Below are 19,249 nucleotides of genomic sequence, written 5' to 3' on the forward strand. Positions count from 1 at the left end.
AGCACTAACCAAACACTACTGAATAACTCAGCACAAGGTGTGATTCAGTATCATACATATAGTTATCATATTCACAGAGATCATCTTACATTAGATAAGCTTTTCACTACACTGCGTGAAACTGAAATTTTTAAGGTTGCAATTCATAGTTGCAACTGGGTCACTACATTCACATATATAAATACTTCATGCAGTGCTGTGGCATAGCACAATGGTTGGCAGATTAATCTAATATGTAGCATGTTGTAGGTTTGAATCTCATCAATGTAGCAAAATTTTTATTTTTAAATCTAACCAAAAGAGTGTGATTATTATTTTCATTCAATTAATTGGTTTAAATATATTTTTTTCTATTTTTAATAATTTGCTGCATCATTTTTCATCATTGTTTTGTCTGTTCTATTTGGTCTTATTTTTCTTCCTGTCATTATTTCTTCATTTGGAATCTGCCTCAGTCATCTATAATCCACGACCAAGTGCCCACATGGACTGTTCACTGGTTTCTAACATGGCAGCATGTGCAGCTAGTGTAAGGATAGTTACAGGTAACAAATGACATGGAGAAATTTCAATTTGCTTTCAGCCCTGAAATTGAGTTTTTGTTGTCGTGCGTTTACCCTTAAGGGTTAGCTTTAATTGCCATGAACAAAGCGATCATGATATTAGTACTGCTGCAGACTGTTGACCACAATTTTCTCGGCTGGGTTAGGACACAAGTTTACAGTCAGGGATACAAAACGGGTCATCTGCCCCAGTTCAGTCACTGGTCACTTTAAATCAATAGTCGACAGAGTATCCAACATTTCTGACATACCTTGCACCAGCCACTAGAAAAATTGCTCTGTGTTAAACATTTAACATAATTTGTGAAGTGAGCTGCTTGTTTGTTGTCACCTGTAACCAAACGGTAGCTGGTAGCCAATGTGGCAACATTGTTGCAGCAAGTGATTGATGTCAACTATCAAGTAATTTTATTTAGACTATTGTAGTGAGACAGGGTACCTTCTGCCATGCACCATATGGTGGCTAGTGGAGTATGTATGTAGATGTGGAATCACATCCCATCTGGAAAGTCAGCCCTTGATCTGCAGTTCTGGGTAACTTTCTCAAAATCTACCCTTTTTCCTAGACCTATCCTTCACCCCTCTTCCTTCAACTTCAACCCTTCTGCCTGAAGAATGAGCTACTGGCTCTGAAGCTCGCCTAATTATAATCTTCTTTTATGTGTGTGTTCTGCCGCCACTTAGCAAGTAGGTTGTTTATCTATCTAATTCAATTATCATGTAAACAAAAGCTGCATTTAACACACCAAGTCTCTTTTACCAATCACTTTTAATATGTCCTACAGAATGTACTGTCTATCCTGTCCTTTTTTGAGATTACTGTTTTGTTGTACTTTTCTACAGGCATCATCTTACTTATTAGGAGTCAGTTCCTTCATGTTGTTGTTGTTGTTGTGGTCTTCAGTCCTGAGACTGGTTTGATGCAGCTCTCCATGCTACTCTATCCTGTGCAAGCTTCTTCATCTCCCAGTACCTACTGCAACCTACATCCTTCTGAATCTGCTTAGTGTATTCATCTCTTGGTCTCCCTCTACGATTTTTACCCTCCACGCTGCCCTCCAATGCTAAATTTGTGATCCCTTGATGCCTCAAAACATGTCCTACCAACCGATCTCTTCTTCTAGTCAAGTTGAAGAGCTGCATGTCCTCGGGAAAAATTATGGCTGTAGTTTCCCCTTGCTTTCAGCCGTTCGCAGTACCAGCACAGCAAGGTGTTTTGGTTAATGTTACATGGCCAGATCAGTCAATCATCCAGACTGTTGCCCCTGCAACTACTGAAAAGGCTGCTGCCCCTCTTCAGGAACCACATGTTTATCTGGCCTCTCAACAGAAACCCCTCCGTTGTGGTTGCACCTACGGTACGGCCATCTGTATCGCTGAGGCACGCAAGCCTCCCCACCAACGGTAAGGTCCATGGTTCATGGGGGGAGTTCCTTCATAGTCAACAGTTAAGTAATGGGTGGCTGAATTCATATGTGGCATATGTCTCTGTAAGATGACTCATGAACTACTTCCTAGAATTACAATCAAATATGAAAATGCTGAGAAAGAACACAGTGTGATATTGCAAGATCAGTAATTAAAAAGATGTGCAAAACAGTTGATGCCGTGGCCATACCAGAAAGTGAGTGGCATGTCTGTTGAAGCCTGACTACAACCTAATGTGAAAAACAATTTGGGACAATCTGACACACAACTGATTCTATGCACCAATCTGTTCCCGTGGATGAAATGAAACAGCAGTTGCACAAAAATAGCCAAGGTGACTTAATCGGAGAGAAAGAGTGGTCATTGTTTTCTAGGATGCTAAAGGGATTGTATTTTAGATTAGCTTGCAAGACTGAAACAATACCTCACAAATACTATGCAAGTATTCTGACTCAACCGGATGAAAAAATATGGAGCCAAGACCCAGGGGGAAAAAAAAGTTTATCATCAGTGAAATGCATATGGTCACAAAGGCACTTTCACAATAGGAAAACTGGGAGTTTCAAGTGTGAAGTCTTCAAATATCTATTCCATTCTCCAATTTTTTCACATTCTGACTTTAGCTTCCTCTTCTTTTCTTTTTGTATGAATGATTCACTTAAGACTACATGCGTCACAGCTCAAAACCGCTTTGTGAGTCAACAACTGGATATGTTTTCACTGCTCTGTCTCTTGTAACTCCGTTGGACATGGAGGTAGCAAATGAGGATGCTGTGCTGTCAGAGTGACCTGAAGTCATATCCGATGCTGCCCCAAACGCCCTCTCCCTATGTCGTTGTCATACTCACTGACAACTGTCATCGCGGGTCTTGTAGAATGTGACTCACTGCTGATCACATGACAGGTGCAGGTGTGAAAGGGTTACAATGTGCTCGGCGTACTTGCAGCAATTCTCCCATGGGCTCGTCAGACACGGTCAACCGGAAGCTTGCTGACAAGCAAACCGCCCTTACGTACCCAAGCAGTCCAACATGGGGACACTACCACATCTGAATGTCTCACAAATCTGCATACTGCATAATTCAATCAGCCTGGCAAATGGAGACACACAATTAGGCCCCTTCAAATTTTGTTACGTGCTGATAATGCTGACTCACAGAAGTACAGGGCATCTGTGTCCTTAACAGGGATCACTCGACATCTTACGCTCTTCACATCTCTTATAGCTCCTACCAGTCACGGTAACAATCCGAGACACAAACAAAGCTAATGCAATCTGGTGACCTTTTTATCCATTTCAGAGAGTTGCGACTCTCATAATTTACCACTGGTATGCACACTCGTGAAACTACGTTGCTTCAGGGAGCTTCCCTTTTTTTTCTTCAAGCAGTTTAGTTCTTTGAATCCATTTTTCTTGTAGCTCAGAATAATTATTTTATTGTGTAGCAAACTTACAGGCTAGCATTCTGGCCTGAGCTGTCTGAGTTGGTGGTCATGTGTGTGTGTGGTGTGCTTGCTTGTGTGAATGAATGGTGTGTATTTCTATTTCTTTTTCTGATGAAGGTTGTGGCCAAAAGCTTATGTGTAAGTGTCTTAACTGTGCCTGTCTGCATTTTAACGTGCCATCTTTATGGTAATTAGCACTCTATCTTTTCCTACACTGCTGATATTCCAACCTGTAGTTTCCATTGTTTGAACTTACGGTCTACTGTTTTATGTTGCAGTGCACTTCTACAAGTGTAATACACAAATGTTGCCTTAGGAAAGTGTCACAATAACATCCATGTCTACCGTTTGCTATTTTTTACGAAATAGCATGTCACACTCGAAATTTAACTTAGCCAATGAAATAAGTTTGAAGATTTATTGTGTGTAAGAGACACGAGGGCCCACTGTGTGGGAAATGTGGGAAGTTCTGTGCAGAGACGGAGTTATCCACAGACGCAGTAAGTCTTGGGAGCTATACAGGTGTTTAAACATCGCCACCTGCTGGGATGAGGGGCCACTTACTCTGAGGTGGCGCTGTGCCAGCAACGAGCTCGACCCATTGATTAGCACCACAGATGACAATGAGCAACCAGCTGCTTCTCTGTGCAGAGATATAAAATTTATCGATTTTGGACATCGGGTGACAATCTGTCACATGGAGAACAATGTTTACTCTGGCAATTTTAACACTAATCTAGTGTTCTGCAACATATTAATGTGAAATGTTGTCTATGATGTTGAAGAGTTTAAGTTAAACTGATATCTGAGAATTTGTTGTTTTTGTGGCACTATCCGGAAAATGGCCTCTCTTGCAGCTCCAAGCATAAATGTATAGTGAAGAAGAATAATTAGCACAGCACACTGGAACCGAGTAGGGATCCGGTTTACTGCTCGGCCATAAATTAGCATATTGTGAGTACACCAGAAGAGACGCTGTACACACTTGCATATACTACATGCACAAGTACAAGCATCGATCAAGCTACTGTGAAACTGCACTCTGTGTGACTCATCACTACATCAGAATACTGTAAATGTGGTGATTCCAATTTCGTAAGGTCTCTTCCTGTTTGTTTTCATCAGTTGGATCTTATTTTTCAAGTATGTGGGAATCCAATGAGCTGCCTGTTTGGATACATTCTTTCTGTATGTCCCACAAGTTGGATTCTTTGGAGACACATTGTAACAAGAGTTTTTAGGAATTTGCCTGGAGATTTCACACTGGGTTCTGTGTGATGTATTCCATCTTTTATTCTTGGACCTAAGATTTTTACTACAATTTTACATTCTTCTAATTCAGTTTGCTGTTTTCATGTCTTGTGTTGGACAAAGAGTCTCTCTCATGCATAAAGAAATTCTAATTTGATCACTGTTGTGCAATGTTAGATTTTAGAGTTCCAGGAAAAATACTTTTAGTTAACTGAGAGACAGTTTGTATTTTCTGAAGTCTGGATTCTATGCCTTCTTTTCATTATGATGTTCAGTGGTCTTTTTCACCTAATTATTTAAACTCTTTATCACCGAATACTATGTTGTTGCCTATATAAGTTCACCCAGTGCCATTTTGGTATCGTCCATTAATTTTTTATCCAGGTGAAATTATTAGTCCAATTTTCCTAGATTGCTCCCTTAATATTTCAATTTGCTTTAGCACATCAGTGATGTTTTTGTCAATTAGTATTATGTCATCGGTATAGGTTACACAATATAATTCTATCTTTAAGTTTACGTTCTAGTCAGTGTAATAGTGCACCTGCTCTTCTCCATTATCTTACAATTTTCTTAGGGGCATAGTTGAATAGCAATGTGTTATGCCATCCCATTTTCATATACTTATGTCTGTCTTAAATTACACTGCTTGAAAAAAAGTGAGACACTCAGAAGGTGGGGAGAAAACAAATTGAAACATAGCTAATTTAGAGGGTATGTGATGTTATTTCAGTGATAAGAAAACAGAGTCAAATTTACACAGAACTTATCAGTTTGAGCCCACTTATCAACACAGCAATGCACCCTGTCTGGCCTGGACAGTGCGGGAGGATGTCGTAAAGCTGCTGCATACCCTCCTGAGAAAGGTGATCCACAACTGTTGTAACTGGACATTGCAATCATGGATACAGGCAGTGGGATGGAGTTGACGTCCATGTTGGTCCCATAATGTTCTATCGGGGACAGATATGGGGATTTTTCTGGCCACAGGAGTATATCAACATCACGCAGACAACTTAAAGAGACACACACTACATGTGGACAAGCACTGGCCTGTTGAAAAATAGCACCACAATACTATTACACACTGCTGTACCATCAGAGTTCCCTCGGCCATTACAAGCCGTGACCTGAAGTCATACCCAATGGCTCCCCACACCATGGGACTGCTTTGTGACCCCCCCCCCCCCCAAAATGTGGAAGAATGGGACCTCTCCCCATCTCCCCGGGTCACTGTCGAACTTCTCCACGATAGTCATTTGGAGCAGTGCAGGACTGGGACTCATTAGTGAACATAATGTGACACCATTCATTAGCAGTCCGTACTTCTCGATCATGGCACCACTTCGCATGCAGTCATTTGCTTGGGTGTTAATGGCAGCCTATGTGCAGGACGGCAATTCCATAGTCTGGCTGCTCCTAGCTGTATGACACAGCATGTTGCAAGGAGTCTATTACAGTGAACTCCTGTTTATCCTAAATGATCGGGACGGTGGCCGGTTCCGATAACAAAAATTTCAGATAAATCAAAGTCCCCCTGTTTTCACATGTGAACACTCCAAATTGCATCAATATTGCGAAATACGATCGTAAAACGTGCGTAGGGTATGTAAAACGTTACTGATATGGTTGCAAATAACCCTGCACTTTTTTACTGAAAAAATTGTGTTGACATATTAAAAAGGCACCAAACTATGATTGAAAACTCAAAGTTTTTAAGTGCTGTATAACAAAGCTCGTTTATTTTGCATTCTTACAGAAAAAATCTCCCTTATTTGGCAGCAGGAAATAACAGGAGTTTTAATATTATTACCTACTCTTTTGAGTAAAAAATAAACTACTGAACAAAATTATGAAACAAATCTAAAGATTACTCAAAGGAACAAAAAGTCTGTCTAGAGGAACTTTCAAGAAAATTAAAAAAAAAAAAAAACTTTTTAAGTTATGGACATAGAAGTTCTAGGATGCTTCATTAGAGTTTATTTTTTGGTAACGAAGTCACAAACGTCTTTTTTTTTTGTTTTTTTGCTTGAGAAACTATTGCTGCAACAATACATCTCCAACGTTGAAATCAAACTATTTCAAGATAAATCGTCTCCGCCTGTTGGCTGATGTACTCCAGGGCAGTTTGGATCACTTCGTAACAGAATGTGTGAGGAATATTTTTCTCTGATTCATCATCAGAAACATAGTCTTCTGACACTTTATGATCGGTCACAATTTGGACGATTTCATCCTCAGTCACATGAAAAAATGCCATTTTCTATCCACTCTTCAATGTCTTCGAAGTGTGTGTCTTTACAACCAGCTTCTCCAGTAAATTCACCAAAATTATGTCAGCTTGAGTTTCGGTGTTGCCTCCTCCTTCCCACCACTTAGGTTGCCTTACGATCTAAGAGTTTTTTCCAAGACCTAACAAGAGGAACTGGAGGAATTAGATTCCAAGCTTCAGCAATCAATGAATGACACTTAAAACATCGATTTTTTTAAGAGCTTCCACAAAATCATCTGCAGCATCAATCACACCTATTAATTATTCCAGCATCTTGCGTCTGTAATGTTTTTCCATCGCCTCAAGAATGCCTTGGTCCATTGGTTGACATAGAGATGTGACATTTTGTGGGAGAAATACAACTTTGATATCCCCATCTTGCAGATCACCTGGGTGAGAAGGAGCATTGTCCACAAGAAGTAGCACTTTTCAAGGAAGTCCTTTTCCTTCCATGTAATTTACTACAGTTGGAACAAACTCTGCCTGGAACCACTCTCTGAAGATGGCACTGTTCATACATGCCTTAAGACTGACTCGTGTACCTCAGTGGCAAACTGGTTGGTTGGTGTCTAAATGCTCTTGGTGTTTTGGATTTGCCAATTAAAGTAAGACACAGTTTATGATTGCCAGTGGCATTACTGCAAGCAAGGACAGTAAATCTTTCTTGGATTTTTTTGTATCCTGAAGCCATTTCTTCTTCTTTAGAGGCAAGGGTTTTCATTGGCAGCATTTTGTAATTCAACCCAGTTTCATCACATTTGTAAAGTTGATTGCCAGTATAACCTCCTTTGTCAATGATTGTGTGCAGTTTCTTCTTAAAATCAGTGTAGCAGCTTCATCCCCAGATAATGATTTGGCACTGATGGCAATTTCATGAATGCCATGCTGCTTCTTGAAACGATCCTGCTGGCCATTACTTCCGAGCAATTCTTGCTTCTTTCCTTCAATCAGCTCATCAGCTCATTTTGACAAAGTAGAGGACCTGAAACTGACACACCTTTGGCTCTTATTTATTCGTGCCACAAAAATAATGCCTCTTCTAACTGAGGATGTGCACCTTTTCTCATTGCTTTTCAAGATTTCACTGCGCTGCCCAATGCTTGGATGGAACAAAATTTTTAAATTCCTGATCAATTTGTCTTCCAATCAGTAATTGTACTCCTACTCTGCAGCAACTTTTGTGGGTGGCTCACCAGCATCAATTCTCTGCAAAGTGTGAAGCTCTTTTTCCAACAAGATCGCATTCATTTTATGTTTCGTGCCTGTAGTCACGTTCAGTGTTCTTTCTACAGACACTCGACTGAGTCCTTTATGGTTTTTGGCCCCTTTTATCTCTGGACACTTTAAGGCACATAGTGGGAGCACGAAACCTCAAATCAGAAACACACAGATGCACAACTTGACAACACTCGAGATGCACTAGACAAACTTTTGACTTTTGAAACCAGGCTGTGGCAGCCATCAAATGAAAGCACTCGATACATCTATGCCATTTCCTCTGTTCTACCCAAGCCCACGTGGCAACACAACAGGGTGTTGTACATTCACTGTTAAACACTCAGCTTTGATGTACCGACAACAAGTGGAAAGTGTTAGGGGGCGCACTCTAATTGTCGGTTTTGACAGGGCTACGTTGCGCTGCATAGAACAATACTGTATGTACTGTACTACCAAGGAGTTCCAATAGATGGCAGTGGCATGAAACCATGCAATATGAATAAGAAACACACTAGAGCTTCAACCAACACACGCACGAATTGACGATACTTGGACTTTTGACACGCACCAGTGCACTGATTAGCAGTAGATTGCCAAAAAACACCAGCAAATGCTTGGCTCCAGGTGCACGCAAACTGAAACTTGTCAAGTGTCAATCTAGCTAGCCAAAAGTGTAGCTGCACGAGAGTTTACTGTACTTGTTCTCAGATGGCAGTCACAGATGTGAACAGGTTACAATGTACTCAGTACACTACACAGTGATGCTCCCTTGTAGTGGTCTCATGTAGTCAACTGGAACATTGATGATGAGTATGCCCTTACTTTCCAACATCAGGCCACTGTCAGATCCAAATACTCCAAAAATACAGATGTTGCAAGGTTTAACCAGGCGACCAAATGGACATCCACAATGAGGTTTCTTTCAAACTCTCATCAGATAACGCTGTCTCACACCAATATGCAGCACCTTCATATCCTCCAGAGTGATGATTCATCTGACGCTATTTGCATCCCTTATATACCACATGATGCTTGCTAAACAGCAATAAAAACAAAGAACACTAATGAATAATGAAGGAAAAGACAGACTGTTACTTACCATAAAGAAGATACCTTAGGCTGCAGATGGGCAGAATTAAAAGACACTTACATAAAGCTTTCAGCCACAGCCTTCACCAGTAAGTAGTAATCTGCCTTTTCCAATATTGTTGATATTCCTACTGGAGTTTCCATTGTTTCAAGGACACTGATGCTTTTCTGTGAGTGTTTGCTTTTTGATGTTTTCTGCATTTTAGCTTTTTTTTAAAAAAAGAAAAAAAAAGAAAGAAAGAAAGAAAAAAAAAAGGATTTGTTGCTGGAAAACTTCTGAAGTCCAATAAAGGAGTTACAACAGCCATATATGGTTATCTGGTGGACCTTGCAGAACCAAATTCTAGGGCTGAAATATCTTGTTGACCAATGGGCATTAATCAGAATGAATACTAAATAAAAATTAAATCCAAGTTTACACAAAAAACACAGGTTCTATCACTGTTGTTTTTCGTTCTATTTTGCTCTTATGTTTGCTATGACTTGTTAAACAGAAATTTTCTTTCTATCTATAGAGTTACATTTGCTGTAATGTATCTTACCTCGATGTTGTTTCTTCCTTCTTCTCACTGCTGCCCCAATCATGGCAAGCAAGTCATCCTCACTGCATTTGCTTCGTATTGCATCTCTGAAACAACTGTTAAAACACCCGTTAAACAGTACCAGGCAATTACCACACAGTGAAATGTTGGTACACTAAAAAGGAAGAAAAACTTTGCAGAAATCTTCAACAGTAATCTTGTAGTCTGCAGTAGGCAACAGCAGGATAACAAACCCACTGGACAAGAATGGGAAAGTCATGATAGAAGTTACTTTTATTTTTATAAATAAACAGGTATCTTACACAAATGCTCAAGAGTGTACATAGGATCTTGGGCTGAAGAGGTGGAGCAGAAACTGACATTAGTTTTGTTGAAGAGGGAGTACTGGAACACAGCACAATTTCTTGCAAAATGAAGCCAAATTTATTGATAAACTCTTAATTAATTGCCAAGCTCACTAATGTGATCATTTTACGACAGGTACTTACTGCTTGGAGTATATGTGACTTTTCAGGCTTGCCTGATAGATCTGTTGCAAAAACACTTTGGGTTCCCCACCAGATAACATTATGCAAGTCCCTCCCTCAATATTTAAGTGACACAACGTTTTGGCATCTACAGGTGGTGGTGATTTCCACCATCACTGCTGCAAGATGCAACTGGCAATTTCCACATGACAGCTTTGAAATTTATCATGTGGATGACTATGACCATCATACACTCCGGGAAATGGAAAAAAGAACACATTGACACCGGTGTGTCAGACCCACCATACTTGCTCCGGACACTGCGAGAGGGCTGTACAAGCAATGATCACACGCACGGCACAGCGGACACACCAGGAACCGCGGTGTTGGCCGTCGAATGGCGCTAGCTGCGCAGCATTTGTGCACCGCCGCCGTCAGTGTCAGCCAGTTTGCCGTGGCATACGGAGCTCCATCGCAGTCTTTAACACTGGTAGCATGCCGCGACAGCGTGGACGTGAACCGTATGTGCAGTTGACGGACTTTGAGCGAGGGCGTATAGTGGGCATGTGGGAGGCCGGGTGGACGTACCGCCGAATTGCTCAACACGTGGGGCGTGAGGTCTCCACAGTACATCGATGTTGTCACCAGTGGTCGGCGGAATGTGCACGTGCCCGTCGACCTGGGACTGGACCGCAGCGACGCACGGATGCACGCCAAGACCGTAGGATCCTACGCAGTGCCGTAGGTAACCGCACCGCCACTTCCCAGCAAATTAGGGACACTGTTGCTCCTGGGGTATCGGCGAGGACCATTCGCAACCGTCTCCATGAAGCTGGGCTACGGTCCTGCACACCGTTAGGCCGTCTTCCGCTCACGCCCCAACATCGTGCAGCCCGCCTCCAGTGGTGTCGCGACAGGCGTGAATGGAGGGACGAATGGAGACGTGTCGTCTTCAGCGATGAGAGTCGCTTCTGCCTTGGTGCCAATGATGGTCGTATGCGTGTTTGGCGCCGTGCAGGTGAGCACCACAATCAGGACTGCATACGACCGAGGCACACAGGGCCAACACCCGGCATCATGGTGTGGGGAGCGATCTCCTACACTGGCCGTACACCACTGGTGACCGTCGAGGGGACACTGAATAGTGCACGGTACATCCAAACCGTCATCGAACCCATCGTTCTACCATTCCTAGACCGGCAAGGTAACTTGCTGTTCCAACAGGACAATGCACGTCCGCATGTATCTCGTGCCACCCAACGTGCTCTAGAAGGTGTAAGTCAACTACCCTGGCCAGCAAGATCTCCGGATCTGTCCCCGATTGAGCATGTTTGGGACTGGATGAAGTGCCGTCTCACGCGGTCTGCACGTCCAGCACGAACGCTGGTCCAACTGAGGCGCCAGGTGGAAATGGCATGGCAAGCCGTTCCACAGGACTACATCCAGCATCTCTACGATCGTCTCCATGGGAGAATAGCAGCCTGCATTGCTGCGAAAGGTGGATATACACTGTACTAGTGCCGACATTGTGCATGCTCTGTTGCTTGTGTCTATGTGCCTGTGGTTCTGCCAGTGTGATCATGTGATGTATCTGACCCCAGGAATGTGTCCATAAAGTTTCCCCTTCCTGGGACAATGAATTCACGGTGTTCTTATTTCAATTTCCAGGAGTGTATTTAGAATTCAGAGGATTTCATAGAATACCTGAAGATGCTTAAACTAGAACTTTCAGATCTTTTAGTTAGCTCAAATGTTATATCATTACTTACAAAAGTGCCCCTGCAGCCCTCATTAGAGGTTATTAACAGCAAGTTTGAGAAAGAAATTGTGGTGCTGTTTAAACATGTGCATACCTCATCCTATTTCTTATGTAACACCAACTACTTTAATCAAGTGGACAGTGTTCCCATGGGAGATCCTCTATTTCCCTTAGTAAATATCCAACATTCCTCCTTCTGGCAGAATGCTGAAGAGACATTTGTGGTGTGGCCCACATAATACAGACACTACCTATGTCCCTGCAGCATTTGCACTCGCTCCATCTGAATATTCAGTTCACTGTGGAAGTACAAAAAGATAGCAGCTTACCATTCCTGGATGTCACAGTTAGAAGAAAAGCTGACAGAACACTGGGGCATAGTCTCTACTGCAAACTGATACACGCAGAGTTATATTTGCGGTCCAAAAGTTGCCATCACCCTGCACAATGTGGTAGTGTCTTACACTCCCTGGCACATAGAGCACACGTGATCTCAGATACCAACAGTCTGCCTGGTGAACTGTAAAACCTAATAACAGTGTTGCAGCAGAACGTTTATTCTTGTAAATAGATTTGCAATGTGTTCTGAGCAAAGCAAGTTCAGTGTAGGGATGTAAATGAAGATACTTAGACAAGCATTGCAAATGGCTTTCTTACCATATTTCAGTGGCATGTTTTCAAAAATAGAAAGAATCGCTAGGAGAAACAGAATCAAGTGTGTTTTTCGTCTACCAGCGAAACTAAGGAAGTGTTTGTGTTAAGTTAAAGACAATCTTGACCCTAGAAAACATAGATCATATATAAGATCTGATGCCATTATGGGAAATCTTATATAGGGCAGACACCTCACATTGTGCAAGAACACTGTGTTCAACAGCACTGACAAAAATGCCACCCAGTAAATTAGTGGTAGCAGAGCACTGCCTGAATACAGGGCACCACACGTTTCCCAAGAGGCCATACGGTGGGCAATCTTACCAACAGGAATATGGAATTTTGACTAAGCACTGCCCAGAATCCAGCACTGACTGCCATGAAATTAAAACAGTAGAAACCAGATCCTCCGATGTATGACCTGATGCAGCACCTTGCAGAGAGTTAATTCAGCTTTTAACCACACGAGTGTCCAGAAGTGCAGTCATTGCCCACAACACATAAGCAGAAGGCTACTATGAATGGCATTTCCATCCAACTGGGAGTGCCTGTCCACACATTCATACTCCTGCTTCTAGCCTGACAAATTTCAATTCTGCTGTGCGAATATCACCAGTCACATCTTGCAGCAGTGATGACAGGACCCACCACTACCTGAAGATGACGAACAGTTGTGTTGGTGAAATATTGCGAGGCTTGCACAAAGTTATTCAGTGGCCAATCTGAGAAGATTTGTATACATTATTTTTCTGTGACACAGGTATTGTGCAGCAAAATGTGATAACTTTCTGCATTTGCCTTTTTGTAAATTTCAAAATACCCCAAAAATTGGTGAGAAACACTGAACATATGACGTAACCAGATGACATACCCCACAGCATGTGCAGCAGTCGGGGTTGAGTGTAAAGGAATGATTGAGCAGTGCAATACTTTCATTTGAGAAAACAGAGCAAATTTCAAAACATTTTGTAAATATGATCTGTTGTAAATGTAGATGTTACAAAATTACTGTCCTTGCTGTAATCAAGCAAAAGCAGTTCTGATTTTGTGTTTTTTGCTTCTGTCACTTCTCTTTTTGTTTACAGACATTAGTTAGTAAAGAAAACAAAGGTCATTTAATGGCGATGATGCTATTCTGAAGTTTACACTCATCTACTTATGGTAGGTTTTCATTGTACTGTACTTTGCAAGAAATCAAGGAAACTGCAAGACCGGTAAATAAAATAATAAACTTCAATATAAATACATAATTGTTTAACACAATGAAAAAATACTGCCTGCCAGATGCAAGACGCAAATCCTGAACGCCATCACTAAAGTCGCACACATGTATCCGTAGCCACAACGATATGAATACTTGACTTGGGTTGGGATGATCAAGTGTGACAGACCAAGAGGCTCAACCACTGCAAGCATGGCAAGGTACATCATCTGGTGACATTTGTCATTCGCTTTTGACACATTTCCCAACATTTGTATCGTATCCAACATTTGTGATCCACTGTGTCTTGTATTAAATTACTTGTCTCAGGGTCATCTACAGTGCTTTGGAGGTTTTTAAATGTTAATACGCATCACCCTGTGTGTGTGTGTGTGTGTGTGTGTGTGTGTGTGTGTGTGTGTGAGTATGTGTGTGTATGTGTGTGTTTATATATATGAAACAAATACTAACAAAGAGATAGAGGGCCTGGTGAGTACTTACCTCAGCTCAGTACAGCCGATAGATACACAAAACAGAACAGAAAATTGACGTATCCTAGCTTTCGGAACTTCGTTCCTTCATCAGGGAGGACAGAGGGGAAAAAAGGGGAAGAAGGGAAAGTGGATTCAGTTATTCACAACCCAGGTTATGAAGCAACAGGGGAAAGGTAAACAGGGAGGGTAGCAAAGATGGAGGCATGGATGTCAGAGGGAAGCCAAAGATATTCTACTGTAATTACTGTGCCAGCTTCAAACCAAGGAGGATGAATACAGAAGTAAAGAGGTACATAGTATAAAGATAAACACAACTATGTAGGATAAAAAGATGCGTGAATGGCTAAAGTGGAAAGGGAAAGAGGAGAAGACTAAAGAGTAAATGGGAGTGAGGTTGGTTAACATAGGTTCAGTCCAGGGGGATGGCGGGATGAAAGGATGTGTTGGAGTGCAAGTTCCCATCTCCGCAGTTCCGAGGTACTGGTGTTGGGTGGGAGAAGCCAAATGGCACATATGGTGTAGCAGGTTCCTAGGTCCCTAGAATTATGCTGGAGGGCATGCTCCGCTACTGGGTATTGGACATCTCCTAGGTGGACAGTTCGTCTGTGCCCATTCATGCGCTCAGCCAGTTTAGTTGTCGTCATACCAATGTAAAAGGCTGTGCAGTGCAGGCATGTCAGCTGATAAATGACGTGCTGTCTCACATGTGGCCCTGCCTTGAGTTGTGTATGTTATACCAGTAGCGGGGCTGGAGTAGTTGGTTGTGGGGGGATGCATGGGGCAGGTTTTGCATCGGGGTCGGTTACAGGGGTAGGAACCGCTGGGTAGAGAAGGTGGTCTGGGAATATTGTAGGGTTTGACAAGGATGTTACGGAGGTTAGGGGGTCGGCAAAAGGCAACTCTGGGTGGTGTGGGGAGAATATTGTCAAGGGATGATCTCACTTCAGGGCTTGACTTGAGAAATTCATATCCGTGGCGGAGTAATTAGTTGATGTATTCGAGGCCAGGATAATATTTTGTGACAAGGGGGATGCTTCTGTGTGGTCTGGGGGTAGTAACATTGTTGTTGGGTGGGGAGGAATGTATTGTTTGGGAGATCTGTTTGTGGACAAGGTCTGCAGGATAGTTGTGGGAGAGGAAAGCACTGATATATAATATAATACAGGGAAACATTCCAAATGGGAAAAATATATCTAAAAACAAAGATGATGTAACTTACCAAACGAAAGCGTTGGTATGTTGATAGACACACAAACAAACACACACACAAAATTCAAGCTTTCGCAACCCACAGTTGCTTCATCAGGAAAGAGGGAAGGAGAGGGAAAGACGAAAGGATGTGGGTTTTAAGGGAGAGGGTAAGGAGTCATTCCAACCCTGGGAGTCGAAAGACTTACCTTAGGGGGGAAAAAGGACAGGTATACACTCGCACACACACACACACACACACACACACACACACACACACACATATATCGATCCGCACATATACAGACACAAGCAGGGTATATGTGCGGATGGATATGTGTGTGTGTGTGTGTGTGTGTGTGTGTGTGTGTGTGTGTGTGTGTGTGTGTGTGTGTGTGTGTGTGTGTGCGAGTGTGTGTGTGTGTGTGTGTGTGTGTGTGTGTGTGGCATACTGGTCTGAACTATGCAGCCTTCAAATGGAAGTTTTTTGATCACTCCTTATTTTGCACCCTGCCACCTTGGCAATATGTACCGCAAATCATCAGACAGACGACCTTCCTGCATGCTTCGAGCATCCCCCGGTGCTGTTCCGAACCAATGCTAATCTTTGTAACTGTGACGAGCAGTGTGCAGATTGCATCTTTGTATCCCACAAAGAGGTGATAGTTCCCAGTGGCATGAATGGTTACTGTTTATTGACTGTCACTGAGTTGGTGAGTCATTTGCTACATTGTGGCCCACCTGTTCGCTGCTAAAGCCATGCTAGTCAGTGGTAACCCCTGTCAATGATATCCTGTTGCCCATAGCAGTTCACTCTGCTGATTGTGGTAGTATTTTCCTTGAATAAATCTGCTCACAGTACACCTTTGACACTGTGGTACAAGAAAGCCCAATGACTACACACCCATATAGAATAAGTGTCTCGAGCCATGGTTACCCACGATATGGCAGTGATAAAATCACCCTGTGATCAACCGTCACACTGCAGCTGTAAGCTACACCTCCTTTTTCAGAATACTCAGGTTTATTAATTTGAAGTAAATCAGATCTTTTGCAGGAAGGTTTAACAAAAAGAGCACATCCACGAAAGGATGAAACCATGTCTAATTAACTGGAACACAAAATTAATAATTAGTGGTGACAAAGATCCTCTGCAATAAAAAATAATGTCCACTTACTTCATGTATTAGTCTTCAAGTGACAGAATATATGTAACTGTGTCCTTCTTATTTACACTGATTAAACAATGGAAATTCCAGGTAGGAATATCAACAGTGCAGAGAAAGATAGATCACTATTTACCATAAAGAAAACAAAGTTGCACACAGGCACAACACACAAGCAAGCACTCCACGCGCGCACGCACGCACACACACACAGAGAAAAAAAAACTGCCAAGTCCAGCAGCTAGGGGCAAGCTACTGGAGTTGTCAGTCATATGTGTGTGACACGTGCTTGCCTGTGTGTATGAATGTGTGTGTTTCTCTGTATCTCTTTTGCTGACGAAGGCTGTGACCGAAAGCTTTGTGTAAGTGCCTTTTTAATTGTGCCTGTCTACAATGTAACATGTCTCCTTTACAGTAAGCAGCAATCTATGTTTTCCTATATTTTTCATTTACACAGATGTAATTAACAAATCAGAGTCTATTTATTCCAGAGAAGTGACAGTTTGTTCATGACAGTTCAGCACAAATCTGATTTTTTATATACAGCAAGGCTACCTATAAATTATTCTGTGTGCCAGTGTTCATGCTGACTATAGGGATTCACACGGATCATGTGTAATTTGACATCTGGTCCTGTAAACTTACTTCTGCTCAACGTGAAAAATTCTCCAATCCACATTTTATAATTAACCTTAGCATATCAAATAATGCACCCTTCGATATAACTGCTTATTGTCCACTTCCCATCACTCTATTCCCAATGTCAACCCAGTTGACCTCTTCTTCTAATCCAAAAACCATGGTTGACTCAATGTTTGCTATTGCAAGCTATTGCTATTGCAGCACAAAAGTGCCAGAGGCACCAGTAATGATATATAATTAAAAATACTAGAAAGTAAGGCTCACTGGTCCGTACATGCTAAGACAAACACTACAAGTGTGTAAGACACCGCGCTCTCACACAACAAGTACAAGGTCTGAATACATTCCATTTACGATACACTAAACTGTTTCATTCACGGTGCAATATACATACTCTCTCCCCAATAAACAGAATAGTTATAACTCAATTGTTCACAAGTGTATATTATGACTCTTGCCACAGCTATGCAGTCAGTATGCCACAGGGGTGCCATAGAAAGGGATCAGGTTCAATTCCTTGTAGAGCCGGGAAATTCTGCTCGGTGGACGGACTGGAATAGGGTACACTCTGCTTGTAGTTCCAGCTGAGGAGCTACTCAAGTGAGAAGCAGTGTCTTCAACTTCTGGAAGTTGATAACAGCCTGGAGAGTTGTATACTGACCCCCTAACTCTCCATAGATACGAGGGTCGGTCAAAAAGTAATGCCTCCCATTTTTTTTCTACTTAAAGAAATTAAGTTAAGTGAAAAATTTGAATTTGGCGCCATTCCTCAAACCTTCTTCTGCAATCCACTGCAGTAGTAACTTTCTGTGTCAACAGGTGGCAGCACAGCAGAAGTTTGTAAGATGGGCGACATCGATGTTCGTTTGAGACAGCGTTGTGTGATTGAATTCTTGAATGCAGAAGGTGAAACGCCCATACGCATTCATGAAAGACTGAAGAAGGTGTATGGTGTTGTGACAGTGGATGTCAGCACTGTTAGACGATGGGTTCGTCGTAAGGAAGCTGAAGGGCAAACACCGTTGACTGACGAAAAGCGGAGCGGCAGGCCGGTGAGTGCAGTGACTCCAAACAACATTCAGCAAGTTGATGACATCATTCGTGGTGACCGTCGGGTGACTGCAGATGAAGTGTGTCGCATTATTTCTCTTAGTAAAGGCAGTGTGATCACGATTATTAAACAATTGGGGTACTCAAAAGTTTGTGCACTGTGGGTTCCAAGAATGTTAACCGATCAGAATAAAGAGGCAAGGAAAACAATAGCCTCCCAACACTTGCAGCGCTTCCGTTTGGAGGGAGATGAGTTTCTGAAAAAAATTGTGACCGGGGACGAAACATGGGTGCATTTTTTTGAGCCCGAATCAAAGAGGCAGTCAATGGAGTGGCGTCACACAAGCTCGCCGAGGAAGAAAAAATTCACAACTGTGCGATCGGCAGGGAAAGTTATGGCAACAGTTTTCTGGGATACAGAGGGTGTGATTCTGGTTGATTTTTTGGAGCAGGGATGCACAATAAATTCTGTTCAATACGTCACAACCCTCAACAAACTTAAAGCATGTCTTCAGCGAGTTCGCCCAACAAAATCAATGGCAGATGTTCTTCTTTTGCATGACAATGCAAGACCACACACCAGTCGTCACACCTCTGACGAGACTGTCAAAATTGGATGGGAAGTTTTGCCTCATCCCCCATACAGCCCTGACCTGGCACCATCAGACTTCCATCTGTTCGGGCCACTAAAAGAAGCTCATCATGGGATTCATTTTGAAGATGAGGAGGCCATCAAAACATCCGTGCGTCAATGGCTTAGGAAGCAGAGCTGTGATTTTTACCGTGCTGGGATACATGCCCTTGTTCAAAGATGGACCA

At 42.3% G+C, this 19,249-nt stretch overlaps 1 protein-coding gene across 1 annotated transcript in view; it reads right to left on the minus strand.

The window, feature by feature from the left end:
• The window catches only part of LOC124622194 (molybdenum cofactor biosynthesis protein 1-like), a 113,873-nt gene that overhangs the window by 12,484 nt on the left and 82,140 nt on the right, over positions 1 to 19,249 (minus strand). The window contains exon 6 of the mRNA XM_047147845.1: positions 9,810 to 9,895. Coding sequence (XP_047003801.1) covers positions 9,810 to 9,895 — 86 coding nt within the window. The remainder of the gene's footprint in view (positions 1 to 9,809; positions 9,896 to 19,249) is intronic.

Source organism: Schistocerca americana, chromosome 7, assembly GCF_021461395.2.
Source record: "Schistocerca americana isolate TAMUIC-IGC-003095 chromosome 7, iqSchAmer2.1, whole genome shotgun sequence".
Classification (NCBI taxonomy): Eukaryota; Metazoa; Arthropoda; class Insecta; order Orthoptera; family Acrididae; genus Schistocerca; species Schistocerca americana.